The sequence below is a fragment of the Dermacentor variabilis genome, chromosome 4 (genome assembly GCF_050947875.1).
Source record: "Dermacentor variabilis isolate Ectoservices chromosome 4, ASM5094787v1, whole genome shotgun sequence".
Lineage (NCBI taxonomy): Eukaryota > Metazoa > Arthropoda > Arachnida > Ixodida > Ixodidae > Dermacentor > Dermacentor variabilis.
Window position 1 is genome coordinate 85,044,690 of NC_134571.1, and position 18,832 is coordinate 85,063,521.

Here is an 18,832-nt window from a genome sequence, read left to right on the forward strand (position 1 = left end):
GTTTGGTGTGCGACTTTCGTTCTCAAAGGCCATACCTTTTTAACCGGAGAACTCACGACCATAGTGGTACATCAACACATGTAACATTCTCCTCCAGCACTGCTCCACACACCTGAATGCACCACCACCTACCATTCGTCCCTTGCTCTAAGCATGAGCTCACCATCGCTGGTCTTAAGAACATCATCCTGATGCAAATGAAGTGTTGTACACAAGAAAGTTATTCTTGCACACAAGTGTCGCAAGTCACTTGTGCTGAAGAATGGTCTTGGATATACATATCGCAACACTAAGCCTAAAAACATGAGCCATTCAGCCGTGCTATGCCACCGGCAAAGTGCCTTTCATGAATGTTTATTCCGAATAAAGCAGAAAGGGACAGAGTGAAGAACCAAACCAGTCGATATAAAACCTGCACTGGGCCAGCACCAATATGCCTGTACCAAAAATCACATGCGAATGCGCCCCGCATGTACTTAACAATCCATTATTTGAACAGCTGATTGTTGTCTGTCAGCAACAAGAGGCGACCAGGCAGATGCTGCTAGATTCAGAGGTGTGCTTTCAGCTTGCAGAACTTTAGAGTCTGTTTCTGCTCCCGTGCTACAAAGTGCTTTCACTAGTGTGCTGTATGAAAAGCGTTCAGTGCAGATACTGTGGGCCTGCAAATTGCACAGCGATAAGTCTTGTGCACTGCTTTTGGGTGGGTCTGTCTTGCAGTGACTACCGAAGGGCAGATGTAGCATGCAGTGGCTTCATTAAATCGAAAATCCAAAGCTTTGTTCTCTAAATCAAGAAATTGCGGAATGAACCGGGAAAAGCGGAATGGGTCGGCTTCATATTTGCCACTTACGGAGCCGCAAAATGCTGCTCACTGAATCCCCGGGGGTTTTTGCAACCGAGTATGAGAACCCCTCCAACTAGAGGAACTACCGTACTTAATCACAGCAGTTTCAACCTACTAGCTTTTACAGTTTTCTCACATTGATCTAAAGCTCTGGAGCTCCCAATGCAGCACTTTCAAGACTTGTTGATCATTGGGAATTTCTCTGGCTGTTTAAATAATAACCAGGCAACTATCATCACCTCCACCATTAGCTACATGTGGTTTTCGCCAAATGTCAGCAATTACAATTTAGATCACTTGGGCACAGTGAAGTAACTGTTTAAATATTGACATCAGACGAACAAAATACAACCCTGGAATGAAAGTTTCACAGCCAACACTAAAATCTTGGTCTGCCTTTTTTTTTAAGTGGCTGTCTACCCCGTAATCACGATATAAGACATGAACTCATTCATTGTACAATGAATCCATAATCTAATACTAGCTTTGGAAAAAAAAAGAAGAAAAAGACGTCATTTCAGTGTAGGCATAGTGAATACCACCAAGGCAACAAAATATTACACATTGGAATACTGATGTAACAAATTTCCAGCCACCATAAGAATGAAGGATTGACTAGGCAGGCATAAGCTCTTGCAAGTAAAATAAGGCATCTCTGCATAATAATAATTTAATTAATTAACCTCTGAGTTTACATGTCAATATAATGATCCAATTAAAAGTCAGAGTAGTGGGGGCTCGGGATTAATTTGAATCACCTGGGCTTTTTTAAAATGAGCCTGAATTTAAGTACACAAGCATTTTTGCATTTCGTCATGGAAGTGTGGTCCAATTCGAATCCACGAATTTGAGCTCAGCTGTGCAATGCCTTAGCCACTACGCTACCACGGCGAGTTAGCTTTGCAAATTACACCTGAAACCGTTGCCTCTTAGTACTCGCTCAGTATTTCTCACTGAGAGTGGAATAATAACAGATTACAAGTGCCTTTGCAGAGTTCTCAACTCTTACCTTGTATTCTATATATTCGACTACTGAATACTCGAACCATGCAAATATTCAACAAGGCTGCTCGACTCTTAATTGCAATTTTATATATTTACAGCCCCGTAAAGATACCTATTGAAGTGTTTATTACGAAACTAAGCTCTGAAACTATCATTCAATAGAAGTGCAACATGCTCATATCTGAAGAGGCAAGCAAGAGAAGCAAGAAGTATTGTGTAAGCTCTCATTAGAGTGGCAGGTTATGTGTGAAACGAAGAACTATATAGGGAACAATACACAGGAACACTGAAATCAAATCTATGAACTCAAGGGTGCCCTGACTGAAAACTCACTGTTAACAGATACCCAAATTGAAACACGTCCATACATGCAATGCATTGCTGGCCTCAAGTAACATACCGTCAAGTTCAAGTGATTCCAAATCTGGCTTTCCTTTGAGAGCTTCAACAATTGCAAGGCCCCCATCCAGTGCCACTTCATTGTTGCCCAGATTCACTTCCTGAAACATCAGGTCGCCACTTAATCAACTCTGTCCACCTCCGAGGTCGCAATGCTGGCAATATTATCAAAGTACCACCTACAGCTTTGACCAAGAAGACTCCAAGGACGTGGAGAAAAAAGAACTTCAGATAGAATTCGATGGTAAAATGGGGGAAGAGGCCAAAAAGGGGCATAATTATCAACCAAATATACCTGTTCCTGCAATGCACTAAGCATAACCAACTGCTGCATGGGCTAAACGGCTTCGGCGCTTCCGAAGCAGCCTCTACTGCCGCTGTGTCCACGTGATCCCTCATGCCACGTCACGCCGGCGGTGGCGCCAGCTTTTTTAGTGGTGGAGCCCGCCCCCAACAGCAAAAAGGTAGGGCCATAATAGCGCAGTTATAAGCACCAAAACGTATGGTGCAGATCACACCGAGAGCAATGCATTGGCATGGCTACTGGCATCTGAGACTTACACGGGCTGTGTAACATGACACTGTAAATCTCATCTTGCACACCATGGCTGAACGTGCTTTCGCAGCTGTCATCAGATGGCGCCCACAAATTAAAAACTAAAGAGTAAAAAGGTACGGATATTTATCCTGAGGAAAAAAATAAATGCTGCGGTTTCGTCAGAAAGGTGGAGCATCTATGGCGATAGCAGAAAGACTACTACACAAAGCAAGGGTCATAGTTTCAACAGATCTCACTCGATGACCATGAACACACGCTGTCACAATGCAAGCGAATGCCTTGCACCATGTCTCAGAAATTTGAGACTACGCGACAAGCAACACTAGATGTGTGAGAACACAATGCGCATCAAGGCATCAACCATCTTGGCTGAGCCTTTACACTTGCTGCACGTTACCTACAAAATACAGTGCATGTCCCGCATATGGGCAGCCATGTGCAGCCACGGCAAGGGTAGAGGGGCGAGGGCAGGTAAATGAGAGTCTCCTGTCCTTAGTGTTTCCTGCACCATGTATCTCCGATAGCAGCGTTTCTTGCATACCATGTCGCGGTGTGCGCACTCTGACGACATTTTTGCTGCTCGAACTTTTCGTGTGGATGGACGCTTGCGAACAAATTTTGCTTCGGCTGGCACTTTATAGTTTTTGCTAGACTTACCAAACATACAGGCTCCATATACATGCTTGAAATAGCCGAAAACATAGCTAAATTGAGACCATGTCACAAGATTACTTCTGTCACACCATGATAAAGTATACACAGTTTTCAACGGAACTAATATCGGAAAATGAAAATAGCTTGTTACAATCATAATTACTATATGTTAAATTGAGGTTCGTTATATTGAGATCTGACTGTACATGTTTCATTTATTTAACTTCATTGCTGAGAATGTTCTTGCAATCACCCAATCAGTCAATAGCTATTGGCGGATTCAGCTGTTTACGATGACAGTGCATGATGACATTGCGGAAACGAGAGCAAGCAATTTGTTGCTATTTTCGACATAAAATTGCAAATTCCCTTCTGCATGCAGTGCAGTGATATTTCGCTCACATGTTCACAGGAGCTTTTTTGTACAGATCGGCAATGTTTTCTTACTATTTTCATAAAGTGTCTCCCAGCCCCTTTAACAAAAAGGTGCCACTTTGACACATCCACACAAGCTCCCCACAAAGCAGTGAATTGTGGCAGTCCTTCCTTGGGTTTTGTAAATTGTTTACAAATAGAGAAACATTACACTGCAATCAAAAGCAAGCAAGCAGCCGAAATAAGCAAGAATGAAATGTAATTCTTTATGTCCCCAAAGGAGCCTTATTATGCTTATTAATAAATTCATCACTTCACCACAAGGTGCTGACAAGACACCTATAATACATAGGTATGACTTGATCCTTTAATTATTGCCTAAAAACAACATTTACCTTCCGAGTATGGTGTTTATGGAAGTGCTAAGCTTTATTAGAGGATTTCTTTATTTAGAGAGAAATTATACAGACCCTGCAGGCGCATTCCTGCCATTGTCGTTGCTGTGATGTTCCCTATAAAGTCCAAGGGTGATAACATTGTCGCCGCTTGCCGTATGCTGTATGTGCGAGTGAAAGCTTACGCGAGCGAGCCGACGATGGCGGCCCCATCTCGCTCGCACAAGGGAGAAAAACGGGGAGGAAGCGCGCCATCTTCCGCCGCATGCAAAGCACCGGGAAAAGGGGCATTCTACTCAAGCGGCAGCTCCGTATGGCACGGATGCACGGGTCCTATCTTGACGACGATCTGCGATGGGTACAGAGTGCGCCGAGTGCTGATAGCTTTGTGTGCACTGTGTTCTCGTAGCTTAGTTTGCGTTGAAGCTTGTGCATGCCTGCGCACACCTGGCACCATGCTTGATAATTTAGTAAGTGAATGTTTACATGTTTATACAGATGATAAAACTACTATCCTTACTTTATATAGCTGTCTACTAATTTGTTATCGCAATCGATGCTATGCCTTTCGGCCGAAACTGTGACATTTTTTTCTCACGTAGGAAGACCAAAGCACAAAGCAACTGACAGAGGTACACTTGCCTTCAGTGCATTATGACCATCTTTCAAAGAATTGGCAATTTCTTTAGCACCAGCCGTTTTCAACAAACAGTCCCCAAAGTTGATGACCTCAAGGTTGTCAAGGTGACGCAGTGCCTGAGGAGTAAGATGGTGTGAACATTTGTTAAGGAATTAACAAAGCAGCACTTCCAGCATCAAAAGCAAAGTCTGATTAAATACAGTGAGCAAATAGAGAGAGAGAGAGAGAGAGAGAGAGAGAGAGAGAGAGAGAGAGAGAGAGAGAGAGAGAGAGAGAGAGAGAGAGAGAGAGATCTAATCTATGCTAGTGCTAATGTTAATACAGAAATGTGCCAAGTGAATAGCTGTATTACCCCCAATCCTGTCAAGTACATTCTTTATTTCGGGGAAATTCTCGGTGCACGCACACACACACGCAGTCTGCATTCCGTCCCACTGCACCGCTAGTGGCTTTCTCCGCTGATTACTTCACTCATTCAGTTTGTTGTCACGCGCTCCTCACACGCTGACCGCACACACATGCTTTTCATGTTCTCGCTCCCCACCACACAGTGATGCCTACCGTCCCATGCCTGGTACTCTACGCCACCTGGTGTCGGCCCGATACCCTCCCAATCCTATGCACAAAGTGCAATTATGTCACTAAGGCACTCGTGCGTCACTCGGAAAGCACAATACTCAAGTAGGCCTTCATTGTTGCTGCTCAGATCTTGCGTGCCTTATTTAAAAATATGTGTACATTTTTTATTCCATTATTATCAGCAGCTTAAAGGAGAAAAAAATTTGCAAGCCTCACACCATCTTTCAAATAAAACCTTATTCTGAAAGCCCTCCAATTGTACAGTCACTTATTAGGTTTGCAAGTGCTGGTCTATCTATAAGACAATGGTTTCTACACATTCTACACATGCTACCATGTCTTAATGAATAATTACCAGACAGCCTTTACCACTCGAGATTATCACATGCTGCTACCACACTGATAGTTCAGTGCTTCAAACAGTGATACACACATAACACACACGTTATACCTGTGCCATGTGTCGAGCTCCTTTCGCTGTGAACGTGTTGTCATTGAGGTTCAGTACGCGAAGGTTCTTGTTGGACATCAAACCGTTTGCCAAGGCAGCTATTCCTTCGTGGTAGATGCCATTCTGAGGCAAGGCCACCTCTTCCAATGAGTGCAGTTTCTGTAACCAAGTCAAATAGAAAGGGCATGGACTTCCTTTTATGACAAACTGCTGGTTTTTTTAACCATTAGGAGTGAAAAACCACATGAAGAAGTGCTAAACAAAATACTGCAACTGAGTAGTGCTTCTGGCACACAACAGATAGTTCCCAGCAAGCAATGTTCTAGTAATAAATTATTTGCATACATCTTTTACCTTATTAAAGTGATCATATCTTTGAATATACAGTTAAACCTCGATATAATGAAATAGGTTAAATCGTCAATTTGTTTCATTATATCAAAATTTCATTGTATTTAAATTCAACCCTCTTATGCAAATAAGTAGTGCCACCGACTGTTTTTTCTTACATGGAAAGGGGACGCAGAATTTTTCAAATTATCGGGCAATCACTTGAATGACAAAACAATTTTGATGGAGTCGTGAGTCGGCGACGAATGATATGGTTTCATGCCACGTCGACAACATGGTTGCGAGGCAGAGACGAGCACGAATGTTGTTTATGCAAGGCGAATGCTGAAGGCACCAGCTGACACTAGAACATGGCGGCTGAAGCGCCCCAGCAACAACAACACTTCTTCGTCATCGTCTCTTGCCTGCACGTCCTGTTCTGCATCACGAAAATATCTTCATGTAGGCAGTATGAATTAATTGAAGCCAGCCATGCTTCCCCGCGCACTCGGCCCCCGCCGATAATAGCGTTGCCCGCACTGAAACGACCCTATCATGAAAAGCGCTGGCAGTGGGATGCGAATGCTTCGTCTGCCTCTTACTCCAACGGGTCACTGAAACTATATATTACACAACCTCCAGTACTAAAGTGCTTACACTTTACAGACAGCTTACATGATGTCACATTGTCTCGGCACACCCACTCTTTGCACACGCGGCAGATTACCTATAAAGCAGGGTGCGCGGCTGCGTATGTGTTCAGCCGCTTACAGCCATGCGCATATATGGCTGATATGCGCGGCAGAAATTGCGATGCGCCGACTTACCCCTATCCCGCTCCCACCTCTCGCACGCGCTTCATCGCGTTAACGTGAGCTCGCTCCCCTCCCCCTTCTTTCCTTTGCTCACACGGGGAGGCAGCTCTCGTGCGTGAAGCCAAGATCTTTCTTTCTCATCCTTGCACACTTTGACTTGCACCTAAAGCACAAAGTGAGCAGGGTGCAATAGGATGTTATCGCACTTATACAGAACATCTGATCTTATACAGAACATGATGTGGCTTCACTTCGGCGGTCACTCTTGTCGCACCGCACGTGATTTGAGAGGTGATTTTGCAAGCAGCTGCTTGTAAGTCAGTCATATGACCATCTGCATCCGCAGAAGTTTCAGTTTCTTGTCTCGGCAGTTCTTTGCTGCCGAAGCGAAATTTCGCTATATTGAAATCGCATACAAACACACTTCTTTATACAGTGAAACCTTGTTAAACCATAGTTGGCCGGAGCTCGGAAAACGTATGTACTAACGGTAGTACTGCTTAACCGAAATATCATGAGATCACCCACTTACCTGTCAAAAACGGAACTCAGAGAGTGCGATGAAAGGGCAAAGACGTGCAGTATTTATTCATTTCAAGCGACAAAAGTCTCGTTATTTTTGTTTGATGCAGCGGCGACCTAGCAGCGACGACAGCAGACTCAAACTTACTGAAGCTGTGAGCCAGCTTTTCAGCCAGCCCCGTCTTCTCGGCAAGCACTCGCATGGCAGGCTCCTCGTTGGCGTTGCATATTCTTTGTGCATTGGCGCGGTAGTACTGCAGAAGTCGCGAGGCACCTTTTTCATTGCGGGGTGTTGTTCTCGTCACAACGATTGCATTCATGAGGCTGATGCAATGTGCAGCTTCTGCCATTGTCGGGCCTGAATCGCATGTACTGTAGCTTTTCATGTCATCCTCATCACTGTCATTAGGCGACACTTCGGCAACAGAGGCAACTATGGTGAAAAGTCGAACCTCGGAGCCAACATCTTTCTGCGGTCACAGCAGTACTGCTGAGCAACTTCTTCACATTCCAAATGCCACAGACCGTAGTCAACTGTGGATCCCTGTCGCATGCCAGCGCCAACTTCTTCGTGCCACGTTTGATAGCATGAACGATGTCCAATTTTTCTTCTATGCTGAGCACCCGCTGTTTTTTATCTGAGCTTTGGCATGATGAGAGTCTTCACTTGCATGACGCTGAAATGATGTTGATGTTGATGTGGCTTCCTGCACAAATGCACAGGGTGCTTGGAGGCCGTTGTTCCAAACTCTGAGGCTTGTTCTGCCGGGCCCCCTGATGGGGACTACGCACCGTTGTGATTGCGCAACGAAAAGTGGAAACACTATGTGTTAACCAATACGTACGCAATAAGCTGGTACAGTTTATGGGGATACAAAACGCATTACTATATTCAATGGCTGCTGAGTCGGGGATTTGACTTTACTACTTTTAAAATGTAACTACTGCTTAAGCAGGTACAGTTTAATGAGGCTTTACTGTATTGAGGTTCTAAATACATGGTGCTTTATTGATATGAGGTTATGAAAAGTTAAATACAGTAGCCAGCCGATTTTCTGGACCTCTCGGGGAGCAAAAATAATTTTAAAAAATCAAAGTCAGAAAAATAAAATTTATAAGGCTTAGTTAGAGTGGCTTAAGAAAATTCTAATAATGCCCTGCCTTCGAGGGCAGGGCATCACGTGGAGATGATCAGATTTGCTTAGATTTGCACAAGATTGGCGTCGTGTCCGCATACAGTCGACAAGAGCGTCACCGCGTCGGCGATATCTGTTGGTGGAGATTGCCACGGAGAAAGAAGTGAGCCATGTTTCTTCACACCACTTGGCCCTCGCCAAGACACAGGAGGTGGCGCCGATCACACAAACGCGAAGCCACACAAACACGCACAAAGACATGTCGTCCCTGAGACACACTGGCTCTCTGGACACCATGTGCAGTATAGCAACCGAAACTGAAAGAAGAAAGATAAGAAAAATACCGATCCCGCATTAAGTGATTATGACAATAGTGCGGACCAAAAAAAAAAAAAAGAAGCAAGTGCCTTCCCCTGGGGCATTTTGTCAGCCAAGGTAGAGCGGGCATGGCCTCCGAGACGTGGGAATCGCATGCGCGTACCAATCTCAAAGGCTATAGAGCGAGCCACTCAAAACCAAGCCTGGCCAAGCCAGCGTAGAATCCAACATGGCGGTCTCTAAGATCAGGTAGCGTGACTCGGAAAGAGACAATTTAGTCCGAAAAATCAAACTTCGGAACCCAAATTCGTCTGAAAAATTCGTCACGAAAATGCATTAGCTCTATGGGAACACTGACGGTGCACTTATGAAGTCCAGAATATCTAAGAAGTCCGAATTTTTGGAGTCCGAAAAATCCGTCGGCTACTGTACTTGGTTATATCGAGAATTTAGTTATATTGGAATTCGTTATATTGAGATTTAACTGTAGTTGTTACATTAAAAACCTAAAAATGTCATCTAATTCAAGTCTTAAAATTTTGGTCAGAGCCCTCTATAATGACATGTAACACTAAAATGTAACACACACCATTACATTGTAATGATACATAAAGCCACTCCTTGAGGTGATAATGTCAAAAGAAGTAATGACAAAGATACAAACCCCAAAAACAGCACCCATGGCAATTGCTCCGGCATTCTCCAACCTGTTGCGGCCGCATATAAAGGTCCGCAGAGCTAGAGGCTTTCCTGCCTTCGTGCTGTCCTCAAGACATTTTGTCAGGGCCTTGGCCACAAACTCAGCACCTCCGGTCCCAAGCCCGTTGTTGTTTAGTCGAAGAACCTGCATAAATGTTTCCCAGCACAAGAATTGCATATCACTAAAGAAGCAAATACTGATGAATTTTATGCCTATCAGGTACGTATGTACATCAAATTTTTATGCATTGCTTCAACTCTTACTGTTGTGCATACAATTTTTGTGTGGTAACACTTTTTCTTCATATGTGAGAACACAATGAAATGAGTGTGATGCCTTCCACTGAATGTATTTCTGAAGAAATTTTTGAAAAGGACTTGATAATGATGGAAGCGTAAAGTGCGCAAAGTCTACTTTTCCCATGCTGGGACACTGCCAATATCACTGCCCTGTCTATTTCGCTCGTTCCTTTTCTTCTTTCCACTGAGCACTCATGGCAATCCTTCAATGTTGGCATTCAACAGAGGTACCCAGGAGCAACAACATAGCTTTGACAGGATGGGCTGGATGTGTTAACAACTGCCGCTTCTCCATTTGGTAGAAAATTGGAGGGCTGGGCGCTTGGGCATCACTCAAAGTCATGGCCATCAACAAATGCTTAACGGCTGGTGTCTGTGGATGATTCTGCTGGCAATGGCAACATTGCTGGCAGCAAAAGAGCCTTAAAAGCTGCAGAAAAGAGCAAGCAATTTATTATGCAAGATTGTGACCTCCCTGCTGCATGCAGTGAAATATTTGACTTGCATGTTCATGGCAGCATTGCTGTAAATGGGGAACATTTTCTTACAGTGTTTGCAGTGCTCCTGTAACGTGAAGCCGTGTGTATCAATAGGTGTGACAGGACTCTGTTGTGTGTTTATATGACTTCCAACTATCTTGCACTTGGTGCAATGATTTCTACTTGACATGTTTGTGTAGTCCAACGCGTCACATAGAACTTGTGCATAGGCTGATGCGTGTCACACTGAATAAACCATGTTGTCGATGCTATAATCCCTTCTTATCCCAGTCATGCTATAATCCCCTCTCATCAATCGTGTGGCAGTACCACCAAAAATAATTATGCAGGTTATTTGGTTAATTAACGACAAAGAAACATTTACCGGACTCCCTTCAACATAGCTTTGGAGTCAAATATTAGCACCAGGAAAACAGGTGGGCTGCTCCAACCTCCCATCGTTATGACGACCATCATGGTCTGTGTGCATGATGAATCAAGAAAAATGTTCTTACTGCTACTTACTATTCTTACTGCTACTTAGCTAAATGCTGAGACAGTTTTCAAACCGTAGTTAGCCAAAGTAAACGCTTGCCTTCAATTTCCCTTTTAATAATTGACACAGCCAATAAAATAACAAAATGCTTTAACTTGGAACAAGTTGCATCAGAACAATCTTCTTGAAAGAGTGTTGTGTTCAGAAAACATACCTCAAGTTGGAAGCAGACTGGTGAACTCAAGAGGGGCAACAACGCTCCAGCACCAATTGGTCCAAATGCATTGTCACTGAGATCCAGTTCTGTTAACATTGCCTTTGCTAGTAGCATGCCGGAACTCAGAAACCTCTGAAATCAAAGTGGGCATATGGCTGTGCATACATTTTCCAGAGGCCCCGTGAATATGAAGTTATAAGTTCACTTCAATGCTGTTGAAAGTTAACTCTGAAGCAATTAAGCAAAATGTTTATCAGGAATATGAAGTCAGTTGCAGATGGATCTGTAGGAAAGTGGTTTCATCATATTCTTGCCATGAACTTTCGATAAAACTGACACTAATCTGATGTAGACCCTTGTGATGTCACGGGCGACAGAAAGGACCTGTATGGTGTGTTTCCAATACTGCCAGATGACTTGAAAATACAGGATACACCATCAGCAAACCGACCAACCGCACACTATTAGGTCTTCATTTTCGTGTTAGGGCCAAGAAAGTGGCTTTTACCATAACACAATGAGACAGTTACTTTGTCCAAGTATGTGAAGGTGTTGCTATGAGAATCTAAGAAACAAAGAGTTTTTCACATTTGTAACACACTACCAGCCTGCAATAAAAAACAGCTTAAAGAGTGATTACATTTCAAAGATGTTTTCAGGTCTCAGGAGAATATAATGCACAGGACTAGTGCTAACAAAGCAATAAAAAAAATGCAAAGAAACTCAGCCTCAAATATTTTTGCACATCACAAATGAAAAAAAGAAAGGAAAGAAAGAAAAGATCAACTGCAATGGAAGCAGATATGGAAACCACTGCGTCAACTCACGTACAACAGCATCAGGTATTTCAGTCCTCAGACGGCCTGTGAACAAGTCTTTCCATAAGGCTCTCTGGAATTTGAAAGTAGACGGAAACATCAGTGCAATGTCAATATGATACACAACACAATTAGCACACGCTTTTGAGCATGGCACTACGGCTAGTTCACGTTATCCTCTTATGATCACATTTCTACAAAAAATGCAAGTTTTCATTGTAAACTATTGTTATTGGAGAGTGCTAGCCTGTCTGTAAATGTACTGCAGTTTAAGGAATACTGGGTTGTGGGAGACATTCGCGTGACATTCTGAGACGCATGCTTTGCAAGTAGTAGTAGCACTTCCCAACTACACATGCTGGCACCAATGAAATGGTGGCTTAGCTAACACAGTGTGTCTCTTACTTCAGGGATGGACAGTTTAATTCGCAGTGGTGCAGCCTTTTGCATTATCTGATGGTATATTCACAATCAGGATTACCAGAATACCCGGTACAGCTTCAGAGTTTTGAACTTCATTACCCATGATAATATTGGAGGCAAAGACAAACCGTGGCGCCGCCTGCCACCAGCATCCCAATAATGTGTTAAGTGGGATCACATGCTGCAGCATTTGCTTTGTTTTTTATCGCACTGCTGCGAAATTCTGGTTCGTTATACATAGTAGTTTTACACTATAGTGCCTGTTCTTTGTTTTGATTTTAAGGTTTTATACGCTGTACGGTAATACCCCGTGTTTCATTCTCCATGCTAACTTGGGCCGGATTTTGCCCTACATGCTATCGCAGAAACAGAAAGCACGGTAGCATCTACAGAAGCTCAACAGTGGTTCAATCCTGGATGCTAATTTTAAAGCGTGCATATACATGTATGAAATATCAATTTCTATTCGGGAGAGTAAATCAGTTAAATATGTGAAGCAAGATATCTGCAACTAATGCAGCTAGTCATGCGTGTTGCACATCAACATATTTCTTAAATCTATGGCATGTAGATCATTTAATTATGTGAAAGGACCTTGTTGTAGATGTTTGGGATTTATTGGTGTTTTAGTTTTTCTTCCTCACGGTCAATGTGTGCACACGCCTGCATTGCAAGTGTTGTCACCTATAAGTATCTAGGGGTCACTCTAGACAAATCATTACATCTTAAAGAACATATCAGAAACTTATGTGCCGAACTAAGTCGAGCCTGTGCTTGACACTGTATCAGGCACGAAATTATTTTCCTCTAGCAATGCTTAGAATTATATATTTTAGTATATTTCATAGAGAGTTAACATACTCCTCAGAATCATGGGGCTACACATATACATCTTATCTCTAACCCCTCATTATACTGCAACACAGAGCTTCACATCATGACATCTTCAAGTTCTCTAGCATATAATGAACCACCGTTTAGATCACTCGAGATAATGCCATTCCAGATGGCACAATATTATAAAACTGCTTGTCTAATTGACAATATCCTATCCAATAATAACCCTTGTTCTTCTAGCATCTTCATAATGCTAAACAGAAACACTTGTAGCGAGGCTTCAAATATGTTAAACATTTCACCAATACATAATCTTTATGGACAACGTACAAGAGGGTACGTAGGGACTAATATATGGAATGGTATTGCGTTTGGAACCAAGGGAAGTTAGAACTTTTCAGGTGCCTTGAATAATATGGCAAAATATAAACATTTCATCAATCACATGATAAATAAATGAACATTGCATTTATATTTTGTGCCACAAACATTTTTTTATGTAATTATGTTTATTGCACTAATACTATACAAAAACTGTCCTGTCATATGCATTGCACCTACTCTGTACCTGTGAATGTATATTTGTGTACGCAAAAATTACTTTTTCTTTTTGTCCTTCTTTATTTTTTAAAATTTATTTACAGAAGTCTAGACATATTCTACAAGTGTGCTTGAGTTATACTTGTATAAGCTATGCATGAGCCCATGACTAGCAGTAATACTAACGGCTCAGATGAAGTGTTCAACTCTACTGTGTATATATATTTCAAATGAATAAAGCCTTCTTTTCAATGCTCGGTTCCGTCAGATGGTCATTTTTGGCTGTCTACGTGCCATGAAATGTGGTTTCATTATATAAATAATTTTACACTCCTAAGAACCTTCCACACTTTCTTTTTTTTAAATTCTGGGGTCTTACAGGCCAAAACCATATGATATGATTATGAGCCACACAATAGTGGGGGACTCTGGAATAATTTTGACAACCTGGGGTTCTTTAACATGCACCCAATGCGTGGTACACAAGCACTTTACATTTCACCGCCACCTAGATGTGGCCGCAGCGGCTGAGAATGGAATCCGCAACCTCAAGCTTAGCAGTGCAACACCGTAGGCACCAAGCCACTACAGTTGGTATCCTCACACTTTACCAGCAATATCTTATGCCGATAAATGTAAGTAATGGTGTTTTAATGTTTTTTTGCCCATACAATGCCAAGCCTTCGGGATCAGTGTGTGCCTTTATTAACCTGCATAAGAAGCCTATCGTGCTGCATAGTCATGTCTTGTTCGCATCTGCCCCAGAGCAGAACAACACAGATGTTCGACCTTGCTGCAATTTTCTGTTTTTTTTCATAGCAGATGGCCAAAAGGAAGTTTGAGAATAGTCTTTTTTTGCTGTAAATGTAATATAATTCTATATCCTCTTTGTATTATCTAGTAGTCAAGGCTTTCTTGTGCTGATGATGGAAGAGCAAGTTAGAAGACTTTTTTTTTTAACTACAGCGAGTATCACCAACTGTAAAATTTCCTGAATAGCAGGATAAAATCGCCGCACGTGTTCTCGCTGAAGTGAAGTGATGTCACGTGATCCCACTTTCAATGTAAAAACGATTGCAGCATTGGTGCTTTCAGTGGTGGCCCTCGTGCCCAATACACAAGACAGCAAGTATGGCATGTCTTGGCAAGAACTGTGCTGAAGTCAGGTCAAAAGTGCCAATAAGCACGTTAGGTTTGACTACTGCGTCTGTTTGGAAAGCATTGTAGAGCAGCTACCCCCAAAGTCACACGTAGCAAAAGAGAACCAAAGAGGAAAAGCACTAACTTTCAACAGTGGAAAGTCTGGATTCACCCTGTTTGGTTATCTTCTCTATTTTTGAAATGGATTTATAATAAATTGATTCATAATAGACTACAGGTTATAAAGAACAATTATGTACAAATAATACATTCCTTATTATGCGCTACTTGCTCCACAACTTGTATTACTGGGTGGCTAATACAAGGAACATGCACAATGCGACAACTGTAAATAAAGAAGTGTTTTATTTCAGTGAAGCTTACAGTAAGCATGGTAAATTTCAAAACGTATTTACTAGCTGTTACTGGTTTTTGAAAAATAAAAGAGTAAATCAGAGCCATAGGAAAATATGTTTTTCTAATTCCATTAGACTCTCGGCAAATCCTCGATAACGGGTATGTTCGATCAGTAAAGGGAAACCGAACGAACCACAAGCTTGTTGGCATACCCCTTTCAGATACAGTACCTTTAGCTTTGGACAGGATTCCAATGCTTTCCCAATTGCCTTTGCAGCATCGACACCGAGTGTGTTGCCCTCCAGACACAGCATTTCCAACTTCGGACAGCGAGATATTGCTTCCACAACAATGCTCGCTACAAGGCCATAAAGAGAAAACGACGTGGTAAAATTTCACACACTGACTGAAAAAAAAAAAACAAATCGAGAGACAAGCCGTCGAAATAGCATCTAGTGCTCATCATTGTAATGCGGTGTATAACGATCATCTGTAAGCAAGGCTGGCTCTTGTTCTCAAGTTGCGATAGTGCCATCAACACCCTGCTTGAGTGCGACCAACAGCAATAAAATAAAAGCTTAATCTCCCACACACCCAGCGAGCAGATAATAGTAGTCAATGTTCACAAACAATATAAAAATGTGTCTTTACCATGCTTTTCGGTGTCCAATTTCAAGGCTTTATCTTTGAAACTAACTTCTTTCGAATCAGTGATAGACGTAGAAAGGAGCTGGTCCGCCAGCTGCTTCACATCACCGCCAGCCATTATGCTTGTAAACAAATGTGGCAATCCACTCAGCTTCGGACTCGACACTGCAAGAACGGGAGCGTAAACAGTTAATAAACACAACCCACGAACAAGACATGTGCCTCACAGGCTTTCCTTCCACCGTTTCTCATACCGGATTAGCAGCTGCTGAGAGCCAATAGCAAGCGAGGCAACTTCACTGAACAGATGGCCCTGTGCCTCCACAATATTATTATTACTTTAATACAACTGTACCGGTCTAAATTAGCGGTACTGTAACGGCAGGATGGTCGGAACCGCAGAAACCAGAGACCGTCGCTGCGCACAGGCAAACGCGGGCAATGAGCCGCAAGCGTGACTGGATGATGGCTACCGGCTACATGTGGACAGATGTTAAAAGCAAATTCTTTGATTCAGAAAAACAGCTAGCGTTACACAGCTCGAACTAGCGGACGTTGTCATAGTATCCAATTTATTTGTACTGTCACACTCGGCAATAACTATACTATAAGTTACAACTTTCTTGCTTTCTATTACATGAACGTGCACTACACTCTAAGTGCCCCTTCTGCCACACAACGATAATCGTCATCTGCCTTGATGCGCTTCCTTTCTTTAACGCTGCGAGCCCGGTACTTTCCAGTAACGAACGGCACGCGCGTTATCAGCATGATAGCATAATCGTCATCTGCCTTGATGCGTTTCCTTTCTTTAACGCTGCGAGCCCGGTACTTTCCAGCAACGAACGGCACGCGCGTTATCAGCATGACAGCATTTCCTGTCGGCAATGCTATCATGCTGAGAACGCGGGTGCCGTTCGTTACTGGAAAGTACCGGGTTCACAGCGTTAAAGAAAAGAAACGCATCAAGGCAGATGGCGATTATCGCTGTGTGGCAGAAGGGGCACTTAGAGTGTATATTGTTTTTTTTTTTGTACTGTACTGTACTAACTGCACCGCAGATTTGTACTGGGACCATTTTTTTTCTTTCTTCGTGAATGCAAGGTCGCATGGAGGCTCGTAACTGCATGGCCTTGGAGATTTGTAACAAAGCTCTACTGCTTTCATCTCAATGAATTCTATGACAAAATACAACCTAGTAAATTATTATATTGTGTTTTCATAAATTATGGCCAACGATCATGCCTTGTTTTTACTAGCGAATTGGTGTCCAAATCTACGTTTCCTACACTCTAAAAAAAAGTTTGCACCCGTTGGGGTGTACCTCTGCCACACAACGATAACCGTCATCTGCCTTGCTTGCGTTTCCTTTTTTTGAAAACGCCGCGCCCGCTCATTTTCTGCCGGGAATGCTTCATAGAGTTTGTATGTCATACTGATAACGCGCATGCCGTTCGTTACTGGAAAGTACCGGGCTCACCGCGTTAAAGAAAGGAAATGCGGGCAAGACAGATGAGGATTATCTTTGTGTGGCAGAGATACACCCAAAGGGTGCAAATTTTTTTTAGAGTGCATGTACAACAAATGTACACCCTTCGGGGTGTATATGTGCCACAGAACGAGAGTTGTCATTTGCAATGTCTTGCTTCTGTTTCCTTTCTTGAAAACGATGCGCTCTTTGCTTTCCTGTTGAGGCTGCTCTGTCCATAGGTCTCCTCGATTTGGCTGCACTTTTTGCACTAGTTCAGAAAAGTGTCGTGCCAGTGCAGAGCCAGTTCTTCAAGTGTAAGCGTAGCGCGACACTAGCGCTCTCAGTGCAGCGGTCAAATCGAGGACAAAAGTGCAAGAACGTACAGGCCTTCGTCTGCTGCGACTGGGCGGCTGTGGCTTTTCTTTTGTTGGTGTGTGGCGATAGCTTAAAAACGTGTGTGCAATGGCCTTTTTGGTCCTGTGGAAAGAATTTATGTATTAGTACCTAGAAATTAGTTCAACTTCGGCATCATTATTCAGAAAGCATGACCGAGCGCGGTTTCCACACATTTCTGAATCATATATGGCACAACGTTTCAAACGACTGACCGATGTGGTTTTTAACGTCGAGGTAGCGGTAAGCTCGTGAAATTTAATGCAAACGACTGTGACCTGATGAAAAATCCCGGCCTTCAGTGCACTTAGCAGCAGCTGAACCCGGAAAGCGCCCTTAACAAGATGCTGCGTACACATCCTGAAGAAAACTGGCGTCCGTGCTGCGTTACCAATAACAGGCGCCGTCGATGCCTTCTACCAACACCCTCATGGCCACGGAGGCGCATGTGTCGTCTGCTATCAAAAGCCTTGCACTACGTGCACGAGAAAAGAACTTGAGGAGAATCTAGTGCCGAAGTGTACATGAACTCGTGCAGCACGACGTCAAATCGAGTGCCGAAGTGCAGGTGGCGCTAGCTGCACTGGCAAATCGAGTGCTAGAGTGCTGCACTCCCTGAACTAGTGCAGAAAGTGCAGCCAAATCGAGGAGACCTCATATTTTATGGTTCTGTCATGCTGGTAATACGCATGCCGTTCGTGACTTGGAAGTACCGGGCTCACAGCGTTAAAGAAAGGAAATGCGGACAAGACACTGATGTAGATTATCGTTGTGTGGCATGGATACGAGCCAAAGGAGCCAAAGGGTGTAATCTTCTTTAAAAGCGTAGAGTGGCGTTCTCTGTATTTCAACTGCGAATCTTTAGGGCTATGCTTTTACTGGTTGAACGCGCCGGACGCGATTTTGAGAGCCGGAAATACGTCATAGACTGGGGGGGGGGGGAATGGGGATTGGACACCGCATCTCTGGCATCGCCGTGGTTTTCCATT

The 18,832-nt window shown here is 43.1% G+C and overlaps 1 protein-coding gene across 2 annotated transcripts in view; it reads right to left on the reverse strand.

Moving 5' to 3' along the window:
- LOC142579462 (ran GTPase-activating protein 1-like) overlaps nt 1-16,444 on the reverse strand; it is a 42,897-nt gene extending 26,453 nt beyond the window's left edge. Inside the window, exons 1-9 of one of the 2 annotated variants that reach the window (XM_075689655.1) lie at nt 16,234-16,444; nt 15,983-16,144; nt 15,562-15,689; nt 12,048-12,107; nt 11,214-11,348; nt 9,690-9,869; nt 5,905-6,063; nt 4,873-4,990; nt 2,253-2,348 (exon numbers count right to left, since the gene is read on the reverse strand). In XM_075689655.1, coding sequence (XP_075545770.1) covers nt 2,253-2,348; nt 4,873-4,990; nt 5,905-6,063; nt 9,690-9,869; nt 11,214-11,348; nt 12,048-12,107; nt 15,562-15,689; nt 15,983-16,097 — 991 coding nt within the window. In that variant the 5' untranslated portion in view covers nt 16,098-16,144; nt 16,234-16,444. Of the gene's footprint in view, nt 1-2,252; nt 2,353-4,872; nt 4,991-5,904; nt 6,064-9,689; nt 9,870-11,213; nt 11,349-12,047; nt 12,108-15,561; nt 15,690-15,982; nt 16,145-16,233 lie in introns of both variants that reach the window. The other variant, XM_075689654.1, reaches the window with a different exon arrangement.
- Nucleotides 16,445-18,832: the final 2,388 nt, after the last annotated feature.